The 27,810-nt window shown below is 43.1% G+C and overlaps 1 protein-coding gene across 2 annotated transcripts in view; it reads right to left on the bottom strand.

The window, feature by feature from the left end:
• marchf3 (membrane associated ring-CH-type finger 3) overlaps positions 1–27,810 on the bottom strand; it is a 163,573-nt gene that overhangs the window by 39,379 nt on the left and 96,384 nt on the right. For both annotated transcript variants that reach the window (XM_062972135.1, XM_003216406.4), the window contains one exon: positions 4,467–4,716. In XM_062972135.1, the coding sequence (XP_062828205.1) occupies positions 4,467–4,660 (194 nt within the window). In that variant the 5' untranslated portion in view covers positions 4,661–4,716. The remainder of the gene's footprint in view (positions 1–4,466; positions 4,717–27,810) is intronic.

Genomic DNA, 27,810 nt, shown 5'->3' with positions numbered 1-27,810 from the left:
AACCTCCCTGGGGAATGTTTTCCCCCAAAATCCAAATTACTTCTGGTCCCATGCATTTCAGGTAAGGAATACTCAATATGTATTTGAAACCCCCTTTCCTAGTACAATCCACATCTTTAACTAATGCAAATGTGTGACTAGCGAGAATTGTCCTTTTAGAATTCTCCTTCTTTTCACGCCATCATAACATAATTATAGTCATTGTAGTCATTATTTCTTATTTATTTATTTATTTGCCCTATTTATAACCTGCCTTTCTCACCCCGAAGGGGACTCAAGGCAGCTTGCACATGGCACAATTTGATGCCCCAAATCACATATAAAATTAAAGCTTGAAATATTAAATATATAAAACATAAAAATTTAAAACATTACAAACAGTTGAAAATCACGCCATCCAAAAAAACATGGTCTAAAGCCATTCCGAGGTCATTATACATATCAGACATTCATTATTGCACTGCACAGTTATCCAAAAGCTTGATCCCAGAGCCAGGTCTTCACTTTCCTTCTGAAGGCCAAAAGGGAGGGTGCTGATCCTGGGGAGCGAGTTCCACAGCCGAAGGGTCACCACCGAGAAGGCCGTCTCTCGTCCCCGCCAGCCGAGCTTGCGAAGCAGGTGGGACTGAGAGCAGGGCCTCTTCAGATGAGCTTAATCTATGAGGTGGTACATAAGGGGAGATATGTTTGGACAGGTAAGCTGGGCCAGAACTGTTTAGGGCTTTGTAGGTTAAAGCCAGCACTTTGAATTGTGCTCGGTAGCAAACTGGCAGCCAGTGGAGTTGGCATAACAGGGGAGTTGTGTGCTCCCTGTACACTACTCCGGTGACCAACCTGGCTGCCACCCGTTGGACCCATTGGAGCTTCCGAACAGTCTTCAAAGGCAGCCCCACGTAGAGCGTATTGCAGTAATCTATTCAGGATGTAATCAGAGCATGAACCACCGTGGCCAAGTCAGACTTCCCAAGTAGTGTACAGGGAGCACACAACTCCCCTGTTATGCACAACTAGTGCACAAGTTTTAATTGTGCAAAAGCTCACCTGGCAACTGCCGAGACCTGAGGTTCCAGGCTCAACAATGAATCTAAGAGAATCCCCAAGCTGCGAACCTGCGTCTTCAAGGGGCGTGTGACCCCATCTAACACAGGCTGTAACCCTATGCCCTGTTCAGCCTTACAACTGACCACGAGGACCTCTGTCTTGTCTGGATTCAATTTCAATTTGTTCACCCGCATCCAGTCTGACACAGCTGCCAAGTATCGGTTCAGGATCTGAACAGCCCCCTTAATGACAGGTGGGAAGGAGTGACAGAGTTGGACATCATCTGTGTACAGGTGACTCCATACTCCGAAACCCCGGATGATCTCTCCCAATGGCTTCATGTAGATGTTAAACAGCATGGGGGACAGTACTGACCCCTGCAGGAGCCCACAAGACAATGGTTGTGGGGCCGAGGAGGTGTCCCCCAACAATACCTTCTGGGAACAGCCCCCCAGGAAGGACCAGAGCCACTGCAAAGCAGTACCTCCAAGCCCCATACCCGCGAGGCATCCCAGAAGGATACCGTGGCAACAGTATCAAAGGCTGCTAAAAGGTTCAGCAGAACCAACAGAGACACATTCCCCCTGTCCAGTTCCTGGCTAATCTACTAAGGCGACCAAGGCTGTTTCAGTTCTGTGTCCCGATCTAAAGCCAGGCTGCGCCAGATCTAGATAAGCCGTGTCTTCCAAGAACACCCAGAAAACACCTGAATTTACTTTATTTATACCCCATCTTTCTCCCCATGGGGGACTCAGGGCAGCTAACAACCACACAGTTTGATTTCCATTTAAAACAAAGCAAATACAACATTAAAAAAATAATGCTGTGTGGGTTAGGTTAAAATGCAATTAAACTACGATGAATTCAATTAAAATGCACTTTAAAACACACAACCACCACTAAATCCCACCCCACCTCACAACCTCCCCAGCAGTGTGCTCTTTATCCTTCTCCAAATGCCTGCTGGCACAGGAATGTCTTGACCAGCTTAAGGAAGACCCACAGGGATGGGACCATCCTGGTCTATCTTGGGAGGGAGTTCCACAGCCTGGGAGCAGCCACCTAAAAGGCCCTCTCCCACCAAACACACTTGAATGGGTGGCGGGACAAAGAGAAGGCCCTCCCCAATTGATCGTAGATGTCTAACAAGTTTATAGAAGGAGATACGGTCATTCAGATAACCTGGACTAGAGCAATATAAGGATTTGTAGATCAAAACCAGCACTTTGAATTGTGCCCAGAAACATGTTGGCAGTCAGTGGAGCTGTTGCAACAGATATATGCTCCCTATAGCCAGCTCCAGTTAGCAGTCTGGCTGCTGGTATTTGAACCAACTGATGTTTCTGAGCACTTTTCAAGGCAGCCCCACGTAGAGCGCATTTTCGATGATCTGACTCCTCTAGGAACGGGCGCAGTTGGTGCACTTGCTTTAACTGTGCAAAAGCACTCCTGGTCCCTGATATCTGGACCTCCAGATTCAGAGCTGAATCCAGGAGTATCCCCATACTATGAATCTGTGTTTTCGGGGGGGGGGGGGGGGGGGAGGGGCGACCCCATCTAACACAGGCTTTTCCCTATTCCCAGATCTGCTTTTTGGCTGACCAGGAGCACCTCTGTCTTCTCTTGATTATGCATCAATTTATTAATCCTTAGACATGATAAGATAGAGACACCATCTTTTTATCTTTTTACGTTTTTACCCAGCATGTACACTTATTTTCTTCGTTAGACATACCATTTAACTCACAATTTATATAAAATCAAGCAAATCATTCACAACATTTTATTTATTTATTTATTGCATATATATCCCCCACTGGATTCAAGGAATCTACCTACCTACCTACCTACCTACCTATTGTATCAACAATACCTTAGCAAATTCATCTTTACTTCCTTTGGAGCCAGTTGTACTGTGGAATGCCTGACTGGGAAACTTGAATGCTGGCTTGGTGGTCCAGATATACTCTCAGTCACATACCCCTGGCAGCAGCTTTTGTTCATGCATTCTCTCTCAGCCTAACCTACCCCTTGAGCTTTTGTAGGGGGCTGAAACTTATTTAAAAGGTGAATTAATTCTCTGTGGGGAGAGAGAATAGGATAAATTGAACAGTTTAGAGGAGCCAAGGGTCAAAGAAGTGCAACTAGAGTCCCCAGATATTCCCAGGGCTTTGCTGTACCCATCCGTGCCTTAGGTTGCTGTTGCAACACTGAAGACTGATGCCGCTCTCATTAACTTGGGAGCCAATGTAGATGCAAACAAAACATACAAATTAATGAACGAATGCATTTTTAAAAACCACACCCAGCCAATTAGGGAGGGGAAAGCATCACAAGTCAAATCCATGAATTTAAAAATATGACTGCTGCAGTATACATCTTGATATACCTAACTTTAGGTACCAACTCTCTGCAGTAGTTTCTCAATCAGCCATCTAGTCTTATATCAAAAACAAACAACAGTTAAACACAAACGTACACACACAGAGACACAAATTCACACCTTGGTTGTACGGACTACCTCTTTCCTCAGTGCAATGATATCTCTTTATATCACTGCTGTGGACATTCATTGGCTGCCTGTCTGCCTGGTTAATTTTGATTATACCACTGCTAAGCCCTTTAGAGATTATTTAAATGAACCACAAACAAAGAAAGCACCAGACAAACACACACAGAAAGCATTGCTTAATTGCAGGAGGATGAACAGGTGCCTGTCATCCATGGAAAAACTGCTTGCAACACTACAGTGAACACCCAAGACCCACTCTTTGTATGCGCATTGGAAAGGGAGACTCGGTACCCATGCTTTGCAAATTGGGGGAAAACAAGGTTCACAATATTCAGTCCACAACATGACAGCAGTTCTGTCTCTTTCTCTCTCCCTTTTTCTATCAATGCACTTACTTCTGTACGCACACACACACACACACACACTTAATGTATCTCACTGGAACAATTATTCTCACTGAGAACTAACAAGCAGAGAAGTATCGCTCCCAAAGTTTTCTTTTTCCGAATCCAAAAGGATTTGATACGTCGCACTCACTTGGCCACCTGCATGGCTCATCCGCTTTCCTCCCTCACCTGCCTTCCTTGCAGGAGGTTGGACAAGTTTCATTGTATGGAAAGTTAGAAACGAGACTAAGAATTGAAACACAAACTCTGAAGGAGGAAGGCACGAAGCTGCAAGGATGAAGCTGGTGAGTGAGACTTCCCATCCGGAGAAGGGGAACATGCAGAACGGACACTTGAATCGAATCAGAGAGAGGATTTTGCCCGGCTTCATGAACAGAGACTGAAACGCAACAACAGAGGCTCGGTATAGTTCTATAAATCCAGCCCCGCTTCCTTCTCAGCACTTTCTTCCCTGATACGGCTCAAGGAGCATATGGGTCTGCTGCTCCGGCTCGGGGCTACTGTACCTCTGTGTGGCCAGGGTCCGCACTACCGTTGACAGCAGCTGCCCGTCCTTGGCCGAAACTTGCATGACATACTGCGGCTGTCCATTCACAAGGCTGCTACAGTCCTCCACGGTCTTCACTGTTGCCGGAGCCGCGGAGGAGCTGGTGCAGTCTGGTAAGACTTCGGGCAGGTGACTGCAGCGGCTGGTTGTCATGGTAACAGACAGCAATTACTCTGCTAATGGCTTCCACATTCATACAGGATTTCCATCTAGGAAAAAAAAAGATTAGAAAACAATTTATTGAAGGCAGTGCTGCTCGGAGAGAGAGAGAATGCAGGCTATATATATATGTGTATATATACATTCCCACCAACATCTTAATCATTAAAATTCAGTACAATATGAGCAGGACCATTTCTTGTTATAATAATAATAATAATAATAATAATAATAAAGACACAGAAAGCGGGTGGGAAGGAAAGCAGGGGTTGTTATTAACAATGCAGCCAGCCTCTTGATATACAACACTGTCTTATTGATTCTCTTTGATTTTCCCCACCTTTCAAGGAATACAGATATTGGCAAGGGATGGGCAGCCTTACAAATCCTATGGGGTATTGAGATTGCATCTCTGTGAAATAGATATATACATGTACATACATACACACACACACACACATATTAAAGCAATTTTTCTAGCTGTATTCCTCCTTTCTACAGACTTTAAAAGAAAAATGAAAACAGAGAAATCTTTTATCCATGCCTCTCCCTTCACATCCCTTTTTGCTAGTCACACAATGCAAAAGATAGTGAGTTTGCGATCACTTTGTGATTCCGTATCAGCCTCTTGCCATAAAGTAAGTTGAGTTTTACATGAGAAAGTAGACAATCAACTTGAAATCCCTGAGAGAAAATAATCCATTATTGCTAAGTGCATTACATCATCAAGCATAGAGCATAACGCCAAATCCAACAGTTATCGAGAGAGGGTTTCCCCCCAACCCTTAGTGCTATTTGGTGTGTGTTAATAATCTTCATTGCATGATGAAGTTAAAGGAGAGGGTGAAAAAAAGAAATTACACTTTATGATCTTTGCATATGTCATGCCGCCTTTCTCTAGACACTCCACAGAAATATGAGTGTAATTGCTGCATCGGGTGTATTTTATTTGCAGACTATTTGGGGGGCCTGACTTTATCCATGTATGCACACACATACAGAAGAAATACATGGTACAGTAGAGTCTTGCTTATCCAACCTTCACTTATCTAACGTTCTGCATTATTCAACTCAGTCTGCCTTCACAGGACTTAACTTTTTATGGGTTTAACTTCCAATAATGTTGTTACTGCAAGTTCACATTATGCAATTCTATCTTTATTTGTAGTCAATTTTTTAGAGGGCAATGGTTGTGTAGTCAATGTTTTCAATACATGTTTTGGTGCAAAATTCGTAAATACAGTAATTACTACATAACATTACCATCTATTAAACCATGTATTGAACTGCTTTTTCTGTCAGTTTGTTGTAAAACGTGATGCTTAATTTCGTGCTTAATTTGTAAAATCATAATGTAATTTGACGTTTAATAGGCTTTTCCTTAATTCCTCCTTATTATCCAACATTTTCACTTATCCAATCTTCTGCTGGCCCGTTTATGTTGGATAAGCGAGACTCTACTGTATTAGAAAATGTGAACTAATCCATTGTCTTAGGCATCTTCTCAGTCACAGAACTAGTGGGGAAATTGTTAACATCCCTGGGCCTTTTCCAACCTGTTGCCTCCCACATTTTGGATTAAAAATCCCACCACAATAACTAACATAGGGATTGCAGTCCCAGACACCTGATGAGTATCAGGTCGAGGAATGGTGCCATGGAGCAACTAAGCATAAAGGAAGCATCATATTTATTAGTCAGTGTAAAACCAAATAATAACATAAAAGCCAGTCTAGATTGTCTAGATTAGATGGGTCCAGTTTTATTCACAAATTCATTCATTTATTTATGGAAACTGGCTGTTCAGTCCCATCAGTGTATTTGATTGCATTTCTGTTTGAAAATTAAAAACTTTAATCATTCAGTTAAATTGTCATTTAAATGTATATTACACATCTGAGCTACAAGTCTAACTAGAATGAAGCTGGGAAGTACCATCCTGAATTTTACTGTCATTCCTCACCCCTTCCAGTCTTGAGTTCTAGAGAAAAGAAAAGTGATACAAGTTTCCAAAAACCCAATTTCTCACCCATCCCACCAACGAATCTTCTCTTGTTTCCCTTTCTCTCCCCCTTACAATCTCATTCCCACATGCATGCTTTCTTTATCTCGCTGATTTCCACATGAATCCTAAAAAGACACATGTTAAGAGTAATTTTCTGGATAGATGTGGAGCTTACATAGAAAACAAGATAATCGTTAAGATTTGGTAAAGGTTATCCACTTCTAACACACACTTACTAGCTGTTAGTAAATTTCATTCCAAGTTAAACTATCATACTCTATATATGAACTAAGTGCTTTGGACATTGTGCCCTCAACCCTAAGGGACGAATGAAAAGCAAAAAGTATCCTCCCTCTGCAAATTCAAGAGAACTAGACTGTGGGAAAAGAAACAGTTGATGAATGCAAAACATTTTAGCTTCTTAGCACTGCTTCCCAATTAACAGGTTATTAATAACTTAATGATTTAATTCTGCTTTTTTGTTTTTGTTTAATTAAACTGGTCATAATGTGACATTTCCCAAAAGTGGCCAAAAAGCTATGAGAAGAAAACTATTTGCACCATGCACAGGACATATGTTTGCACTCTTAGAAAATAGTTAAAAGAAGAAGAAGAAGAAAAAAAGAATGCTTGAGGGCGAACTCAACGGAGGAGAATAGATTCCCTAAGGAACATGGAGGCTGTGTAAGGACTACTTCAGAGTAGTACCAATGCTCAAAGAACAAGAAAGAAATGCAATACTGTTGTGATCTACATGTACAATGAAAACGAAGCAAATGGACTAATTCCAATGCCATTAGCACACAAAGGGAAGGAGAAGAATGCAGACTTATGAGAATAGGAGCCACAGCCTCTCAAAGGAGTGCGCAGAGGGACATGGATTATAAGCTACATTTTAGTTTTGAAATACATGCTGAGACTGTTCAACGAGAGTATGCAGCAGCACAATAGCTGCCTCATTAAACTTAAATAGCCTAGACAGTGCTGTGCTTACAGACTCGGGCTACAGAATTATACATTTCCTTGCTCGCTGCTTCACTGACCTCATTATGTACAGCAGAAAGATTATCATTCTGCATAAAGTGACCATCCATCCCTTTACAAAAGCATCCATCATCCAGTTGAGGAGTTTAAGGGAGTGTTTCTTTACTATCACATAATGCACGAAGGGCCAAATATCAAAGTGCACCAAACTCTTTGCTGTTGTGGCTACTAATTAAAAAGGAGAGAAAGACTGAACGATTGAACGAGAAAGGAGAGCCTATGGTGATGTGTGGGCAGTATGGCACACAGTGTTTTTACACCCCTCCACACAACTGCTTCTTTTTAAAAATTGAAGAAGTACTACTTTTAACTGATAAAACACTTTGCCGTTCAGGATGTTTAGAAAAGTAAAGCAAGTCACTATCAGTCCCCCAAAAATGTACAACGCAGTAGAGTAGTGTTGGGAAGCTGCTTAGTTGAGTCCATTGAGCAAGTTCATGGCTGACATGACACTTGAAAAGAGGTCACATCCCAGCACTATATCTGTCACACCCTGATTTCAAATTAGTTTGATTTCTGGAAACCTTCTGTCAATGAAATGAGACATGTGAATGAACAGTAGATATCGAAACATGCATATGAAAAACTAAACAAAAACAGCCAACTCTGGTAGAAACTCTGAAATTCAACCTGTCTACTTCCAACTGTTGAGTTCATTTTCAATATCCCACCCAAACATACTACATCACAAAAGAGACCATGTAACATGTTTTTAGTGCAAATAATTAGCACATATTGAACTTTGAAGAAAAAAAAATCATGAATGCATATTCCCAGAAGGAATGTTGACTAATGCAATGTCAATGCATAGGAGGACTGCTACTTCATAAAATCTTATCCGTGTAGTGGTTGTTGCAGCTTTTTAATTGCTTTTTGTATGAAACATGTAGAAATGGGTTGTGACTACGAGGTTCATTTTCGGAACTAGACAAAGTAATCTATTGGATGAACAAAAAATCTTTCAAACCAGAGAAACCACGACCAGTCTTTCTAAAGTTTTATGAGACTAAAGTTTGCATTAACCAAGTGGATTTTCTAACAATCATCCATATTGTTAGCATAGGTTTTATAGTCTCAAAAAAGAAACACATAGATTTTGATGGCCATTAGCTTAGGGTCAAACTAGATGTTAATTCTGTATAATGAACTAGTTTTTCCTCAGAAATATGCATTTCAGCTATCAGACCTGTAAAGTAGAATTGATATTTACCTGCCAATGACTTGATCATTAGGAGAAACATTATGTTTGATTAAATAAGGACTTTGTGTGAGCCATAAAGTTCCTTCTATATGCCATTCAAGAAGGTTTAATGTGATAAAATCATGTTAGGCATGTTTACTTTGCAGTAAATCCTACTGAATTCAGTAAGATTTCCTTACCCAAAAGGAGTTTGCATTTAAAATTCACTTCACATTTTAGATATGTCCCATCCTTAAATAAGCCATATGTTAATGATCATATATTAATGATCCTGGGGGGGGGGGGGGGGAGGAGACAGAAAATTGAAAGACAGTCTATTTATTGATCAATATCCCTCCAAAAGAATTGGGCTGTAACTTCACCATCCACAGCCAGTATGGATGCACTAGTTGTTTGGGAACTGGAGCCCAACATAAGTGGAAGATGCCCAATTAGAGAATGCTTCTGTAGCAAATGGTGGTTATAATTCAAGAAGTGCCTTTCAGGCGCACACAAAGAATGGGTGTGTGTACTCAGAGTATAATATATCTCTTTTCCCTTTAAGAGAAACACAAACCATTTTGAAATGTTCCTGATTTTTTTAAAGCTTGAAGCACAGCATGTGCAACAATGAGAGCAATAAGAAAACGTTTGTCTGTGCAGCCTTCTGGACTACTGCCTATATTTACATATTCAAGGGTTGTAAAAATGAACATTACTCACCTATATATTTTCAGGACAGATGGTTGTCATGTTAGCCATCAGGTCTACCTCAAGGGAGGGCAAGGGAAAGCCTAATATAGTGTTTACTAATCCTTTATATATTTATTCATGTCTTGGCATATATGCAGTATTTTGTCACAATGCTTGAGGCTGCCTACTCCGTCTTTTACAATTATCAATTAAGGAAAAACCTGACATTAGTGCTGCAAAGCACTTAAAGCCCTAAAAATGAACCCAAAGGAGGGAGTACAATTTCTGCTATTTTTTCCCTTTCTTCCTTCTTTCTCATTCACTCATACTCTTATATTAATAAGAATGAAAGAGAATGAATCTGGAAAAGCTCTAGGATTGGACAGAGCATCATGTGAGTAAGGGATTTAGCTAGGGACTAGGAGGTGAATCTACACTGCAGACATAATACCACTTTAACTGCCATGACTCAATGCTATGGAATTATAGAAGTTGTCATTTTAAAAAGTCTTCAGCCTTCTCTGATAAGGAGTTCTGGTGACTCACCAAATTTCCAGGATTCCACAGCTTTGCGCTATGACAGTTAAAGTGGTGTCAAATTGCATTATTTCCACAGTGCAGATGCACCCTAGAAGAGCTGTGTATCCTTTGGATCTACAGCCTTTCTTCTGCAACACTTCTGGCATACCTTCTTTACTTCCTCTCCAATGCCAGAGTTCTGTCATAGTGGAAAGTCGATATGCATAGGATTCCAAAGGGGTGAAGATTCAAGGTTAAATCCCCTTCTACAAGAACAGGTGTGTTTTCCGGGCTGTATGGCCATGTTCCAGAAGTATTCTCTCCTGACTTTTCACCCACATCTATGGCAGGCATCTTCAGAGGTTGTGAGGTATATGGGAAAACTAAGAAAGGAAGGGAAGTTTCGCTTGCACTAATCAAACAAAACTTCCCAGAAGACATCACAGCCCTGTTTCACCATTGCCTCACCACAAGGTACTTTCAGTGGGACAATGAATTCTATGAACAGAAAGCTGGAGTTGCCATGGGAAACCATCTCAGTCCATTAGTAGAAATTTTTTACATGGAACACATTAAAAAACAAGCCCTATAAACAGCACCAAAAAAGCTAACTATATGGTTCGGATATGTTGATGACACCTTCACTATTTGGAGCCATGAAGAAGAAGAACTCAGCAAATTCCTGGACCACCTCAACAGCATCCACCCAAACATCCAATTCACCATGGAAAAAGAAAAGGAAGGAAAAGTGTAATTTCTAGATGTTCTAGTCATCCGCAAAGCCAATCAACAATTGGGCCACACAGTCTACAGAAAACCTACACATATGGATAGATACCTTCACAAAAAATCCAACCATCACCCAAGTCAAAAAAGAAGCACAATCAAAGCCCTGACAGACCGTGCACAAAGAATCTGTGAACCTCACCTCCTCCAAGGTGAACTAAATCACCTAAACTGGGCTCTACAGGCCAATGGATACTCCACCACAGACATCAGAAGAGCTGTAAAGCCAAGGCATGAAAGGATAGACAAAGATCCACCCAGAGGAAAAGTGTTCTTACCATACATCAAGGGAACCACTGACCAAATAGACAAGCTGCTGAAGAAACACAACCTACATACTATCTACAGACCTACAAAGAAAATCCAACAAATGCTACGTTCAGCCAAGGACAAGAGGGATCCTCTCACCTCTGCAGGAGTCTACCATGCAGCTGTGGGCAACTCTACATAGGGACCACCAAATGCAGCACCCTAACACGAATCAAGGAACATGAAAGGCACTGCAGTTTAACTCAACCAGAGAAGTCAGCCATAGCAGAGCACTTGATGAACCAACCCAGATACGGACAGGTTGCTTACCTGTAACCATGTTTCTTCGAGTGTACTCTGTGAATTCACACTAATGGAGAGGCTGCGCCTGCGCAGGTCCCAACGGAAAACTCTTCCCAAGCTGAAGTTTAAATTTTGGCGGTAGCCACGCCCCTCCGTCCCCGGAGGGCATATAAGGCAGCCCTCGGCGTCTCCTCCCCAGTTCCTACGCCGCTAAGGCAACGAGAAAGGAAGAGGGTTTGCCAGAGGGGAAGGAAGGGCGGGCTTGTGTGAATTCACAGAGTACACTCGAAGAAACATGGTTACAGGTAAGCAACCTGTCCTTTTTCTTCGTGTACTCTGTGAATGCACACTAATGGAGACTAGCAAGCTTGGGTCTCGGAGGCGGGCTAAGCAAACCCTGACAACGAGAAAATGTCCAAACATATGTTTATTAAACATCAAAACATGGTCCGAGGACCCATTAAAGTATTGCATTAACACACGCCAAACACCGAGAGCAACCCGGTAAGGCATGATATAACCATTTAAGAGCACATGTGTAAGTAGGAACATCATTCCCCCAAAGGGGGAAGGCAGTTGCAAATAAGGCACAATTGTCAAAGAGAACAGTGCAAACATGTACCGAACAGGAAAATCGACAAAAAAGTTGCATGAGGAAAACATCCACCGAGAAGTCATAAATGTATAAGGTTTAGGACAAGCATGAAGATAAAACTGCCCTAGCAAAGGCTGAATCCTTTAAAGTTTTTTGGTCTACCCTATAGTGAGACACGAATGTAAGGGGGTTGGACCAGATCGCTGCCCTGCAAATGGAGTCCAGGGGGATGCCCCTTAGGAAGGCAGTCGACGTGGAGAGACCTCTCGTCGAGCGCGGGCGGACCGACGGAGGGGGAGGTCGTTTGGCTAGTTCATAGGCCAGTTCAATGGCCTGAGCGATCCAATGGGACAGTCTTTGTGAAGAAATAGGATTGCCCAGTTTATCTGGAGCATGGGCCACAAAAAGTTTTGGGGACTTTCGAATGTCCTTAGTACGGTCCCGGTAGAAAAGAAGTGCTCTACGCACATCGAGGAGGTGCAGTCTCCGCTCAAGGGGAGACAAGGGGTCTGGGAAGAAGGCGGGAAGGACAATGTCCTGGTTAAGGTGAAAGGCCGAGACCACCTTGGGAAGGAAGGTGATGTCCGGGCGGAGAACGGCGCGGTCATGATGAAAGCGGAGGTAAGGTTCATCAACCCGAAGGGCCGCCAGCTCCGAGGGTCTGCGCGCCGAGGTTATGGCCACCAGGAAGGCAACTTTCCAAGAAAGGAGACGTAGGTCGATCGAAGCCAATGGTTCAAAAGGGGAGGCAGTGAGCTGGGAAAGCACGAGCTCGAGGTTCCACCCCGGAGTAGGGGGTTGAGACGGTGGGCAGATGTTATTGTATCCTTTCAAGAAGGTTTTGACAAGGTGATCGGAGAACAACGACGGTCTACCATGTTGCTGAAAACACCAGGATAGAGCGGCCAAGTAAGATTTCATAGAAGCAAGAGAAAGTTTTTGGTCTGCCAAAGACATAAGGAAGTCCAGGACAATCGGTACCGAGGTTGGGAAGGCAGTAATTCCCCGGGAGCGAAGAAAAGAACGAAAGCGAGAAACTTTATAAGTGTAGGCCCTGGTTGTAGCCGGCTTGTGAGCTGCGCGGAGGACCTCCTGTAGGTTGTGCGGGAGGGAGGTCAGGCGAGAATCCTCCAAGCAGTGAGATGTAGAGAGGGGAGATCCGGGTGCAGGATCTGGCCGTTCTCCCTGGACAAGAGGTGAGGTAGAAGGGGCAGAGTGCAGAAGGTCGCTCTGGAGAGATGAAGAAGAGCCGGGAACCAAGGTTGACGGGGCCAGGCTGGAGCTATCAGGATTGCCGACGTCGGTACCGACCGGAGTTTCTGTAGGACCTTTGGTATGAGAGGAAAGGGCGGAAAGAGGTAGATCGGTTCCGCAGACCAGTCCAGAAGGAAGGCGTCTCCCAGGCAGCCTGGAGAGGAGGACGGGGGAAGTCTTGCCCCGTATCGAGGCAGCTGAGCATTCTGGGGAGAAGCGAAAAGGTCTAGAGTGGGGAAGCCCCATTTGTGAAAAAGAGAAAGAAGAGTCTCGGGGTCGAGCATCCACTCGTGGGAGGAAGTCGTCATCCTGCTGAGGGCGTCTGCCAAGTTGTTCTGGATCCCGGGAAGGTGAATCGCCGAGATTTGGATGTTGCGGGCTATGCACCAATACCACAGCTGGGAGGAGAGGAGCATCAGCTTCCTTGAACCCGTGCCGCCCTGTTTGTTGATGTAGAAGACTGCTACCGTGTTGTCTGATTGGACGAGGACAGACCTTTGGGAGATCAGGCGGGAGAAGGCTTTCAGAGCCTTGAAGATAGCAAGGAGTTCCAGAAAGTTTATGTGATTGGCCTTCTCGGAGGGAGACCAGAGGCCTCGAACAGTGAGACCCTTCATGTGGGCTCCCCAGCCGAAATTGGATGAGTCCGTGGTTATGGTGGTGGAGGGGGGAATCGGGTGGAACGGAAGACCCCTGCAGACGTTGGAGAGGGATTTCCACCAGAGAAGCGACCGACAAACATGGGGCGGGACCGAGAGAAACCTCGAGTTGGGGTGGCGAAATGGCTTGAAAACGTCTATGAACCACCTCTGCAGGGTCCGGAGATGGAGCCTGGCAAACGGGGTCGTGAGGACTGTGGAGGCCATGTGGCCGAGCAGTACTTGGATGGATCGAGCCCGAACCCTCCGGTGGGTCTCGCAGAAGATGATTTGTTGGTGAAGGGCTAGAAACCTGTCGAGCGGGAGGGAGACAGTCCGAGCGATTGAGTCGAACAGGGCACCGATGAAGCGAATTTTGTTCGACGGGGTGAGGTGAGATTTGTCGTGGTTTAGCTGGAGACCGAGAGATTCTAGAAGAGAGAGGGTGTAGTCGACGTGACGTCGGAGGAGGGCAGGGTCGGATCCGACCAGAAGCCAGTCGTCCAGATAGGGAAAGACTGTGATCCCCTGGAGTCGGAGGTGGGCAGCCACAACGGCGACGACCTTGGTAAAGACCCTTGGGGCCGTAACGAGGCCAAAGGGTAAAACGGTGAACTGGTAGGTTTGGTCGAGAACTTTGAAGCAGAGGAAACGCCTGTGGGCTTCTCGAATCGCTACGTGGAAATAAGCGTCTCGTAGGTCTATAGACACGAAGTAGTCTCCGCGTTGAAGCATCGGTAGGATGGAGGCGATGGACACCATCCTGAACTTGGTCGGGCGTATGAAGGTATTGAGCATACGTAAGTCCAGAATGGGGCGGAGGCCCCCGCCTCTCTTCGGGACCGTGAAGTATCTGGAGAAGAAGCTTTGAGGGTCCCGTACCGATGGAGAGGGCCGAATAGCCCCTTTCGCGAGGAGGGCGTCGACCTCTGCAAGAATTTCTCGGGAAGGGTTGGAGAGGAGGACCTGTCCCGTGGGCGGGAGTCCCTCGAACTCTAAGGCATAGCCTTCTTGGACAATTTTGAGAACCCAGGCATCTGAAGTAATAGATTTCCAACGGTGAAAGAAGGGAGCCAGGCGGTCCAGAAAGAGACCATGAGGTTGATTTGGCGGGAGAGAGAGGCGCAGAGGAGTGAGAACCGCATCGGTACCGGAGAAAGAGTCTCTGGAGGGAGAGATGGCGTCAGGAGCGCCGGTGAGGTTGACCAGCGGTGGGGGTTGTACGGCCACGTTGTCTCTGCGGCTGAGTAGCCCGACGAGGCTGTTGGCGGTTCTGGTTGTTGGATACCGAGGGACGCCTGAAGGATTGTTGGCGGTAAGAGGGAGGCGGGAAGCGCCGAAAACGTTGAGGAAACCACTTGGTGCGGTGTGTTTGAGGTTGGTCACCACATTTAGTGGCCAGAACTTTAAAGTCATGATTGGTTTTGAGCTTGTCGTCCGTACCGGAATTAAAGAGGCCCATGGCGTCGAAGGGGAGGTCTTCGATGACTTGCCTGGAGGAGGAAGACAAGCCGGACGACCTCAGCCAGGCGTGGCGACGAATGGCAATGGCGTGGGCGATCATTTTGCCGGCCGTGTCGCCCGTATGCTTAGCCATCTGGATTTGATGATGTGCTAGCGAGTCGGCCTCTTGTTGGAGGGTGGACATGACGGACCGGTCTTCATCCGACAATTTAGAGAAGAAGGGCTGAGCTTTCTCCCAAAGGATCTGCTGGTATGCCCCCATACAGGCCCCATAGTTCGCCATTCTACAGAGTAGAAGGGCTCCGGAATAGAGCTTCCGACCGACCGCGTCAAACCTCTTACCCTCTCTGTCTGCAGGGGTAGTGGATTCACGGCCGGAAGACTGAGAAGCTTTAACGACCATGGAGTTCGGGTCGGGATGGTGTTTAAGCCATTCTAAAGTGTCGTCATCTGTACGATACCAAGACTCGATTCTCTTCGAGGTAGGAGGGATCGAGGAAGGAGTCTTCCACGAAGATTGGATGACATCTAGGAGATAAGGCAAAAATGGCAACAGCGTGGCTGGAGGGGCCTGGGCTTGGACCCGTTTGAAGACCGGGTCAGTCACTGCTTTGGAAGTCTGCTTGATTTCCAGACCCAGGGCATCGGCCATTCTGATCATCTGTTCGGAGAAGGCCCGAATGTTGTCGGTAGGCGAAGGAGGGTCCACCTCGTAGGCGTCATGAGGAGGAGAGAGATCAAGGCCTAAGGATACCACCGAGGCCGAGAGAGCGGAGTCAGGGCGATCTATATCGATCTCATCGTCCCCAGCCCCTTGAGGGGACTGGGGGGGAGATGACAACACAGTCTCTGGTGGCGGCAAAACCTCAAGAGCAGGAGCCATCTGTGGCCGAGTTTCTTTGGAGGCCGAAGCCTGGGCCGCTCGAGCCAGGCGAGTGGTCTGTCTACCCCGTTCCGGTGTCGAGGTCGGGGGAAAAAGCTGTTGACGAGACGAACGATGAGAGACAACAGGTCGAGGAGATGGCACCCTGACCACTGTCTGGGTGGAGTGGTGGGGTGAGTCCTGCAACTCGCCATCAGAAAGTTGCTGAGGGGAAGGTTGGCGAGGTCGCTGAGCGGGAGCGATCGGAGAGGATCTTCTAGAGGAAGTCGCCGAAGAAAGGACGTCCACCTTGGAGGAAGCAGAAGAGGAAGAGCGTTGGGTTGCCCTCTTCTTAGCGAGCGGTTGCTTCGATGGAACCCTCAAGGATTTACCCGGTGTGGGAGGGACCATTGCTGAGTCGGATTGGGTCCGACGAGCTTCCTCGTGAGCCCTTTTCAGGGCGATCTTCATCGCCGAGATCGACGGAGGAGCTCCGAGATGGGATCGAGCCGAGGATACGGAAGCCACCGAGCTCGATGTCGAGGAAGGGCCGACCCGGCCAGAACGTGTCGACACCGTAGCCGTGGTGAGTGTGCACGGTGGTTTAGCAGCCTTAGACGATCTGGAGGCTCTGGACGCCTTAGACGAGACCGAGGGAGCTTTAGGTATTGGAGCCGACATCGATCCCGGATTAAGCGGCGGCTTCGTGCCCGAAGTCGACGGAGCGGGTTCAGGGGCAAGCGATTTTTCGTAGAGCGCCGCTCTAAGCCTCGCGGCTCTATTCTTCCTTGCCTGAGCCGTTAGGGCCAGGCAGAAACGGCAGGTACCGACGACATGTGCCTCCCCGAGGCAGTAGAGGCACTTGGCGTGGCCGTCGGAATCAGGAATCTTAGCGGCACACTGAGTGCAACGCTTGAAGCGAGTCGTAGACATGAGAATCCGAAGTGAACCTTGCGGCGGAAAAAAAGGAACTGGGGAGGAGACGCCGAGGGCTGCCTTATATGCCCTCCGGGGACGGAGGGGCGTGGCTACCGCCAAAATTTAAACTTCAGCTTGGGAAGAGTTTTCCGTTGGGACCTGCGCAGGCGCAGCCTCTCCATTAGTGTGCATTCACAGAGTACACGAAGAAAAAAGTATATTATTTGAGAACACAGAAATGCTGGACCACTATAACAACTATCATGTCAGACTACACAGAGAAGCCATTGAAATCCACAAGCATGTGGACAATTTCAATCAAAAGGAGGAAACCACGGAAATGAACAAAATCTGACTACCAGTATTAAAAAAAATCTAAAATCAGAATAGTAAATAAGGAACAACACTAAAAACAGACATGAATCAATCAGGGGCAGCTAATGACTCTGAACAAAGAATTCCCCTAGGCAGGAAGAATTAAGGTGTAATTAAGGTGATTAATTACAACATTCACACTGACCTCCAACTGACAAAGAGTTCTTCACCCACCTTGGATCTTCTACATATATATAAACATTCCTTTCTTAGTTTTTCCATATACCTCACAACCTCTGAGGATGTCTGCCATAGATGTGGGTGAAACGTCAGGAGATAATACTTCTGGAACATGGCCATACAGCCCGGAAAAACATAAAAACCCTGTGATTCCGGCCATGAAAGCCTTTGACAACAAATATCATTCTCTCCCTCTGTGTGACCCTTGGATCTTTGAAAGAAAGAAGTCACACAAATAATGTTCTATGAGACCCTAGGTTTGTGGTGTAAGATGTCCCCACGGGGAGATAAAGCAGAATATAAATAAAGTATATTAAAGTATATTATTTCTACAAAGAGAAGTCTTCAGATTCTGAGAGGTCAATAAAGAGGAGATGTTATCAACAAAGCCATCTCCTTAGTCCTGATCAGATAAATCTCAGGATGAAAAGTTTTGAGGAAATTTCAAGATGCCCTCTAAAGTTGACTCTACATCTGGCTTGAAACTATGTCATCATGACAAGTTTTCAAGAAAAAAAGAAAAGAAAACTATAATAATATTGCACAAATATGGTACTGATGCCTGTCGAGAAAAATACTGGCCCACCACATCAGATAGCTTGAGAAGAACTATCCTAAAATATATTTCTTATATTACTATTTTCCCCCCTTGAAATGTAATAGCAAGGTACTGTAGAATGCAGGAACAGGTTGGGATATTCTACTTTGCAGAAGGACATGATTGAAGAAAGTATTTTGCTGCTCTGCAGAAAACTATCATCATGACACAGTGTCATCCATTTGCTACTCAAGGGAGCATCACAGAGCCACACAAATATTTCCCTTTTGCATCTCTATTGCTGATTTAAATGACAGGTGCAAAAAACGCAAGGAGCCAGACTGTTCCCAACTGCCTACTTTTGTGTGGCTGCTGAATGACGATTGCTCTGCAACAAACACTACAGTTCCTCTGAGGACTTCTAAAAATCTTTCAACTAATGAATTAACTCTCCTGTGTGGGGAGGGAAATAAAAAAGCAATGCTGTGTGCAACAAAGCTGTGTTGGAAACTGGTGAGATAATTTTTCCCAAGGTGTAAAGTTAGGAATGCTAGCCTTCCAAAGTCAGAAGATACAACCTTCACTTCTTGCACCTTCTAAATGGAGTTCTTGAAGCTTCCAAGTGTTGAGTCCAGATCGCTATGCTAGCTTCCCAAGAGGAAGGGATGGAGAACAGGTCCTGTGAAATAAATCCTTGAATTTCATCTTGAGAGTGGCCATAAGCCAAGCACAATTAGAATTGTTCAAGTTTTCCAGAGATAAACAAAGGAACAAAAATACTGACAATGACAGCTCTCTTCATGGAAAAACAAAGGGAAATGAAGAAAACTATGTAGACAAAGAGGTTTAAGAGGCACCATAACACTCATTATGTTTATTGGAGGCATTATATTCCATCCTGGAATAAATATTTGTGCCCTTCGCAAATATTTATTCCCAGGTGGTTTATAATGGACATAAAAATTCAAAACAACAAAACTAACACAAACAACAAAAACGTAACACAAGAAAGAAACAGCAGAGCTAGCGTCTTCATTTCCAGTTTTTGAAGTGTAATTGCTTAAAGTGAATGGGCAGACAGAATAAAAATGTGTTCCCCTGGCTCCTGAAAATGAATGAAGTATGCACCAGGTGCACATTTTGGGGGAGGATGTTCCAAAGCTTGGAGATCACACGATGAAAAACCCTTAGTTGCATCTGCTGAACTATATTTAAGAGCAGATACAACAATCTACAGCCTAAAACAGATATTCCCAGAACATGGATCACTGTTGTCAGACAATCCCTGTCTAGGAGAAATTACAGCTGTTGTATCAACTTACATTGGTAAAAAGCACCCCTGCAGTGAAGGACTCATGTTCATCAATTGCCAGCAGTTTACAAAGACAAAAAAGTTGCACAATGATGTTTCAGAGGAGATGCTACCCAAACAAAACACTTTGAAACTTCCCCAACTTAAGAATTGTCCACCTAACGATCCGCATGTAGCCCCTGAGTTCCCCTCCAATCCCCCTCCCCCGCCCCATATCTTAAAATTACAGCTCAATTCCCAGGCAAATTTTGCTTGAAAACTGTTCTGAAAATCCTCTAAATGTGATGTGATAACATCTCCACCCCACATATATAACCCAATACTTCCATTTTTCTCTGTCATCCATTATATTAGCTTGACCAGACATTCAGAATAGGCTTAAATGTTATATATTAAAAGAAACTACCTTCTCCCTTGTGATTCATTAAGATCAATCTGCACTGCTTTCCAATTCACATCAGGACAGGGAGATAAAGCCAGGGGATGTCTGTTTGAACTATAATTATACAATTTGTTCACCTTGGAAGTGTGCCATCTTTTCTTAAGCTTTTAAAAAAAGATACTCCAAGAAAGAAAGAAAGAAAGAAAGAAAGAAAGAAAGAAAGAAAGAAAGAAAGAAAGAAAGAAAGAAAGAAAGAAAGAAAGAAAGAAAGAAAGACTTTTAATCTACTAGGACAGAACAATTCATTTTATTGTATTGAATTGTAATTTATCTCCTCGTTTTCCCCCAAGTATTGTAACCCATTTTGAGCCTTCAGACTATGAAATCTAGAACAAATACTGTATGATAAAAGAAATAATATTCATCCAACAGAATACTTTATCTCTTCTTATTCTATCTCATTAATCAATTTCAAATCAGTGTTATAATGTCACAATGTCTTCCTTGTGCATGAGATTCCATTGAAACAGATCCAAGTATGGAAATCATAGAATCAGAAATCCAATGTTGAGGGTTTTTTTTTAACTATTCTGCTAGTCAATTAGAAGGGCCACTGTTGAGTACAGTCAAGCCCATAGCCAAGGGGTGTGTGCACACACGTGTGTGTATATGGGTGCAACCCCCTCTCAAATTTTTCTAGTTTAAAAAAAACCTGGTTTACTCATGAATTTTAACTGGCTAACCAAATCCCCATGCTGTCTATGCAAGCACAATCTGAACCAAATGTTGATAATTTATTCACACTAGCATTATCTACCTTTCCGCTGATTTACATTGTAATAGCTGCAATAGCTGACATAGTGGAAACGACCAAATGTTTACATCCCGTATGTTTAATCAAAATTTTCAATGTGAAGACGATGTAATCCACCAAAACTGATATCAGAATCAGACTCCCCAGGTTAAACTCCATGAGAAAAACTTAAGTTAAAATACAATTTATGACATTTCCAGGTATAGAACAACTATGTTTTGTCAAAGGCTTTCATGGCCAGAATCACAGGGCTGTTGTGTGTTTTCCAGGCTGTATGGCCATGTTCCAGAAGTATTCTCTCCTGACATTTCACCCACATCTATGGCAGGCATCAACCTTTGAGGAAGTTGAACTTTGTGGAACTCCTTGCCAAGGGAGATAGGAAAGCCCCCTCACTCACGTCTTTCAGGAAGCAGCTGAAGACCTGGCTGTGGGATCAAGCATTTGGCCCATCCTAAGATATGAGCTGATATGACCTGATGGATTAATATTAATTCGAACACAGACTGGCTCTGACTTTGGCTTGTAACTTCCCCTTTTGTAATGGTCACATGGTTTTAATTGTTTTAATTTGATTTGGATACCGGCTTTTATTTGTTTTATGTTTGGTTTTTCTACATGTTGTATTATATGTGGCATTTAATTCTGCCATTGTGTAAGACTGCTCTGGGTCCTCCTGGGGGAGAAGAGCGGTATACTAATTAATTAATTAATTAATTAGATAGATAGATAGATAGATAGATAGATAGATAGATAGATAGATAGATAGATGTGGGTGAAATGTCAGGAGAGAAGACTTCTGGAACATGGCCATACAGCCCAGAAAACATACAACAACCCATAGAACTATGATAATTTGTGCTTGCTTTAAAATTTATACTTTATTTTTTCCTAAGCTATCAAGTATGTTTTGTATTTTTATGACCTTGAGTAATTTCATTTATTTAGACCTGAAACTGTGTACCTAAAACAGAAATTTGATTTGATTAAATCTATATAAAATATAGAATTTAAATTATTTTGTGTTATGGACCAACTCTTCATGATTCGTTAAAAAAATTAAAAAAATTTTTAAACCCCCACTCCTGAGCACAGTGACACAATTTAGAAAAGATTACAGGCTTAGGCGATGACGACAGGACCATTTGTCTGCCAACATCTGTGCAAAGAAGTTCCAACAAATGGGCCCATCAATGGATTGGCCATTTTCCACTACAGAAGGATGCTAGTACTGTACTTTGCTAAGGAACTGAAAATGTGTGATTCTGAAATTGACAAACAGCAGGACTCGGCAAATGCCTACTAGCAAGAGATTGAGATTCTTATAAAGTTATAGTTGAACATATGGAGATGTCAAAATGCAGTCTTTCTAGGCTGGAGATAAATTTCAACAAGAGCTCATTTGCATTTACAAGAGAAAGCCAAGTTGGAATCCTCCTTGCACTTCTGACTACTGCGAATAAATTGCACTCATTTCTCCAGTGCATCAAGGGCTATCACGTTGATGAATTCAATTACAGAACTCAGGGTTTCCCTGTTTCAACAAGAGGTTTTCCTCAGAGCCTCCAAAGAAACCCCTGAGTGGTTCCTGATTCACATGAGACAAAAAGCTCTTACACTGTAAACGGCAGGAGGCAGAAGTTATACAAATATTTAAGTGCAGTCCTTGTGTGAATTGCTCATTTGTGCTCTTTCAGCACCTTTATTAAAAACAGCACACAACGCATCTGTGGTGCTCAGACACTTCCAAGCACTCGGAAGCCCATACTGACTTCACATTATTCCCAGGAGGCTTGTATTACATTTCAAGAAACACAAGTCAAAAAAGTTGTGTCTAGCAGCTCTGAGACTTCCAATATCAACAGGAGAATAATACAAGGAGCTTGTTGCCAAAAGGAAAGCTTCCCAAACGGGCTTGTAGACCAGCTATTTTAAAGGCATCCCTAAATTAAAAATGTGTTGTGAAATCAAACCATTATTTTTAATATTTTAGATTATTTGCAAGAATCTGTTGACACTACCAAAATTTTGTGACCAACCAGAGTATCTATTAGCTGATGTTCAAATATTAAATTATTAAAATCTCATTAATTATGGAATCAATCATTATCTACAGTTAGTCATTATCCCATTTAATATGAATCTTGGGGCTTACTGTCTATTTATGACTCTTTTGATACTGAGATATAACCTTGCATAATTTCATTTTTTCTGCTCATAAGTTTCTGAACATGCAGAAGAAGGAACACATTAAAACACACAGTGAGCTTCTGGGGCATATAAATGCAAACTTGAACTGAATTTTATTTTTCTTTCCTGATATAGCAAAAAAAAATTCCCAAATCAATGACAGAATTTAGGCGTAATCTGCTCCACAACTTATGTAGAATTGCTTAGAGTAAATTTCCACAATCATATTACATTTTGTCTTTGAACTACATTGTCTGTGTCTACCTTCAGGTCACCTGTTGACTTATGTTGACCCTAAGATTTTCTTGGCAAGGGTTTGCCAATTCCTTCCTCTGAAATATGGCCTACAGCAGCTGATATTCATTGATGATCTCCCCTCCAAGTACCAAATCAGGGCTGACCCTGCTTACATTCAAAGATCAATGAGATCTCGTGCTTTTCGGGTGTTGACGAAGGCTGTCATGGCCGGAATCCTAGGGTTGTTGTGTGTTTTTCGGGCTGTATGGCCATGTTCCAAAAGTATTATCTCCTGATGTTTCACCCACATCTATGGCAGGCTTCCTCAGAGATTGTGAAGGTTAACAACTAAGGTTGTTAGCCCAGATACTAACTCACAAAGTAATAATAGGAACAAATAGGCACATTTTAGAGTTTATCAACACATCATACATTGACATATAAAATGGAAGAGGGCTTTGAAGTATTATATGTACATCTATATTTAACATCACTACAACTTCCTCAAGTATGATGTTATTAAATAATTTCAGGAATGTAAATTTATTACATGCTCTATGTAGAAGCAGATATTTCTAGTAGTCTAGATCCCTTTTAAGATTATCTAAAAAAAACCCTTAATTTGTAGATCAGGTCTCTAGAGCAGGGGTTTTCAACCTGTGGGTCCCCAGGTGTTTTAATCTCAGCCAGTTTACTAGATGTTAGGGTTTCTGGGAGTTGAAGGCCAAAACATCTGGCAACCCACTGGTTGAGAACCACTGCTCCAGTTGGACTACTGCTCTCAGGAGGATATAGCTCCCATCAGCCCTTAGCCCAGTCAGTGATGAGGGATGATGAGAACAGGAGTTCAGCAGTATCTGTAAAGGCACAGATTCTACATGGAGAGGGAGACAGAGGCACATAAAAATATTACAAAGTACCACAGTCATTAATCATGACAAAAGGGTCAAGATACATTTGAAATGGACCTCGAGCAATTTTAAACAATGGTAGATTCAGATGACTAAGATGCATGCAGCAATTTCTTATAAGCGACTCTTAGTCTTCCTTCTAACCAATGTGGAATTTAAGTAAGTGCTGTAGGGTTCAATGTACTCCAACATTTTGTGTGTTAAGACTATATTTTTGGAGAATAATACCAACATCATCTACTTTGTTAAAAAGCTGAAGCCAATCATTCACTTTTATTTCCTGCTAAGACTTTAAAAGCATCCACTGGATTCCTTCATGTTGTCCAAAAAAATGTGTGCATAGATTAAACTTCCTCTGCATTCACTGCTTAGACATTTCTTTGTCATTTTTCACAGCACACTGGGCCCAAAGCAGCCTGCAACAAAGACCAATTTGTCAAAATACATACATTTTACAATGACAACAAGACTAGTATTTTACTTGTTAGCTCTTAATTTTTGCAAGAACAGGTTAAACATCCCTTATTCAAAATGATTGGGATCAAAAGGATTTTGGAATACCTGATTGCGTATCTTGGAGATGAGACGCAAGTTAAAACACAAAAATAATTTATCAGCTATCATATATAGCTGATACGTCTTGCTGAAAGGTAATTTTATTTACAATATTTTAATTCTGTGCATGAAACAAAGATTGTGTCCACTGAACCATCAGAAAACAAAAGTGTCACAATCTCAGCCATCCATTATAGACTATTTTGGATGCTGAAGTATTTTAGATTTGAGAAATCCAGATAAAACCTGTAATACACATTTGGCTCTCCGCATTCATGGATTTTTCTTTCATGAATTTACTATTCATTCATGATTTTGTAGTGACTGCATAATTAGACCAACTTTCTTACCCCCTCCTTCTCTTCACAGTATTCCACTCCATTTCCTTTCCTGTCAAGACGGGAAAGCCCATAATCCCCTTTCTCACTTTGGTACCAAGAGGAATGGTCTTGGAAATCTGAATGAGGCATGTGGTGTCAATGCATGAAAGGAAGTGACAGGCTGGTGCTCTTGGCAGGACAAGAGATGGAGGGGATGGAGGAGGAGTCAGGTGAGGAGATGGATCAACCAGTGGCTGCTAAAATTGACTTCAGGGACCTGGGAAGGTGGAGAAGCTTTCATGGTAGGAAGGTGGGAAAGGGAAAAATAGGTTAGGGCTGCTGGCAAAAAAAGTCACTAGAGTGCATGTTTTATGATAACTATGACTTTCTCACTTCCATGGGGATCCTGTGCTCCTTACCCCAGAGAATATGGACGGTGGGTTATATTGAGTTTTATTGTTTTATTAAGTTTTATTAAGTTTGAAAAATAACACTAAGAATGGTCCAAAATATACAACTTCTAATTCCACCTATAAGTAGTTCTTACAAGAAAATGTAAATGGTTTTCATGGTGTTAAATTTGAAACCCTTGGCTACATCACCTTAGGACAGCAGTTTCCACCTTGTGGTCTATGGACCACCAGTGGACTCCAAGAACCAATATATGGTCAGCAGCCTCGCCATTACTACACCATTGCAATGAGAGCGACTGGTCTCGCGAAACCCTCTTAGAGTGCCGAGCAATGGGGATGTCGGGAGGGGAGAGGCTGACTACCCACGAAAGGCATGACAACAAGCCTCCTGACTGCTGCTTCTCCTCCTCCTCCCTCCCCTTGAGTGGAGCCATTCCATGTGGCACCTGGAAGGGGAGGCGCCTTGGTGTTCATTTTTAGGCCTGTTCCTGGGGTTATTTGGGGTGCTGATACAAAAAATTACATTGGATAGACCACATCAGCTCTAAATGATTAAATATGGTTTTTTTGTGTGCAAGCAGATGGTGACTACTGAATGGTATATGTTCTGTATCAGAAACGAGAGCTGATGTGGTCTATCCAATGCAATTTTCTGAATCAACACCCCAAATAATCAAACTGAATTGAAAGTTGACCAAAAAATGATTTGTAACCCTTTTGGTAGTAATGTTAGAGTGGTCCCTGCTCAAAAAATGGTTGGGAACCACTGCCTTAGGATGTTACAAACTGATGTTGATCCTTGCTACCCCCCCCAAAGGTAATATGTTAGAATTAACACAATTATTTTTAACATACTAGTAATCTCTGTATCAGTAGAGAAAGGATCGTAGCCGGGGGGGGGGGGGGGGGGGAGTTAAGGGTTCAACCCCTCCCCCAAAACCTGGTTTACTCTTTAATTTTAGCTGGTTAATCAATTTATACCATGTTTTCCCGAAAATAAGACAGTGTCTTATATTAATTTCCATGTACAACACTTTATGGTACGTACATTTAACAATCCTGCAAGCTCTGGTGTTCTGTTCGATGGGCATGCTTCCAAACAAAAACTTTGCTAGGTCGTACTTTCAGGGGAGGCCTTATATTTAGTAATTCAGCAAAACCTCTACTAGGTCTTATTTTCTGGGGATGTCTTATTTTAAGGGAAACAGGGTAAGTAAACCAGGGTTTTTTTTAACTTGACACATTAGAGGGGGGGGGGGTTGAACTTTTAACACCCCTCCCCCCGGGCTACAGCCCTGACCATGTCAAGTCAAATTTAGCAAACCAAACAAAACCACTCATTTCATTATTTGCATTATGCAGGAGCCCTAATTTGTGGGGAGGAGGATAGATGTTACTTAGTTGGTTCCCCCATCTCTTTTCCCAACTAACAGGACAGTAAAAAGCAAATGCTGCAGCATAGGTTCTCCATACTTTACAACATTTCAAAAATGAAAACTAGAACACATTTGGCTCAGCAACATCAGAGTGATATCAAGATGACAAACGTTATTAATAGGGCACTACACACAAGCTGTGAGAGTCCGCAGAAGTTTGCTTTGCTGCTTTTCCTCTCCTTCCTGCCAAATTAATGGAGCGCAAACTACTTTTGCACTATGAACTGGGTTTGAAGCAATTCAGATAAGCTGGAAGAAAGGACAAGAAGGAGGAGAGAAAACTGGGATATTTTAAAAACTACGCAAAATGCAGAACAGCAGAAGATTAATTTGGACTGCCCCTGTCAAATTTAGACAGAGTATGGTTCTTTTCTTGCAGTTGAGCACTAGTGCTGGTTTTACTTCAATATTTCCTTAAGAAAAGAAAGTGTCATTTCTTTACTGTTTAGCTATGCTTGCCATCAGATATTTATTGGATAGTCTTTTAATACACACATCTATAGTCCATTTTCATCACTAACGAAAAGGAATTCAATTTGTTTTTTGCTTATGTTTCCTGGAAAGTTGGCTTCTGGAGCATAAAACATTTTCAGCTCAGTTGGTCTGAAAGTGACTGAAAAGACTAGCTTCTGAGCCTATCTATATACGGTAATAACTTGCCTATACAACCGTGGGGTGGGTGCTGGGGGAGACACCCTATTCCTTAAAATAAAAAAATCACTCTGAACTTTAGATAAAGGGGTAAGGCAATGCACTGTGACTCTTCCTCAATTTATTGCATACTTTTAAAACTTTCAGCGCACATCCACGAGTCACTACACTTCTCAATATGTCTTAATTTCATTTTCAATCCACTCTCTGCCAATGACCATTTATTGCCTTGTAAAACTGAATAATGAAATCCATTTGCTAGCAACAGCATTTCATTACATGCAGAGTTTATTGAAGGATTATACTACAAAGGGGAACAG

This window comes from Anolis carolinensis, chromosome 2 (genome assembly GCF_035594765.1).
Source record: "Anolis carolinensis isolate JA03-04 chromosome 2, rAnoCar3.1.pri, whole genome shotgun sequence".
Lineage (NCBI taxonomy): Eukaryota > Metazoa > Chordata > Lepidosauria > Squamata > Dactyloidae > Anolis > Anolis carolinensis.
This window is presented reverse-complemented; position numbering and strand designations above follow the sequence as displayed.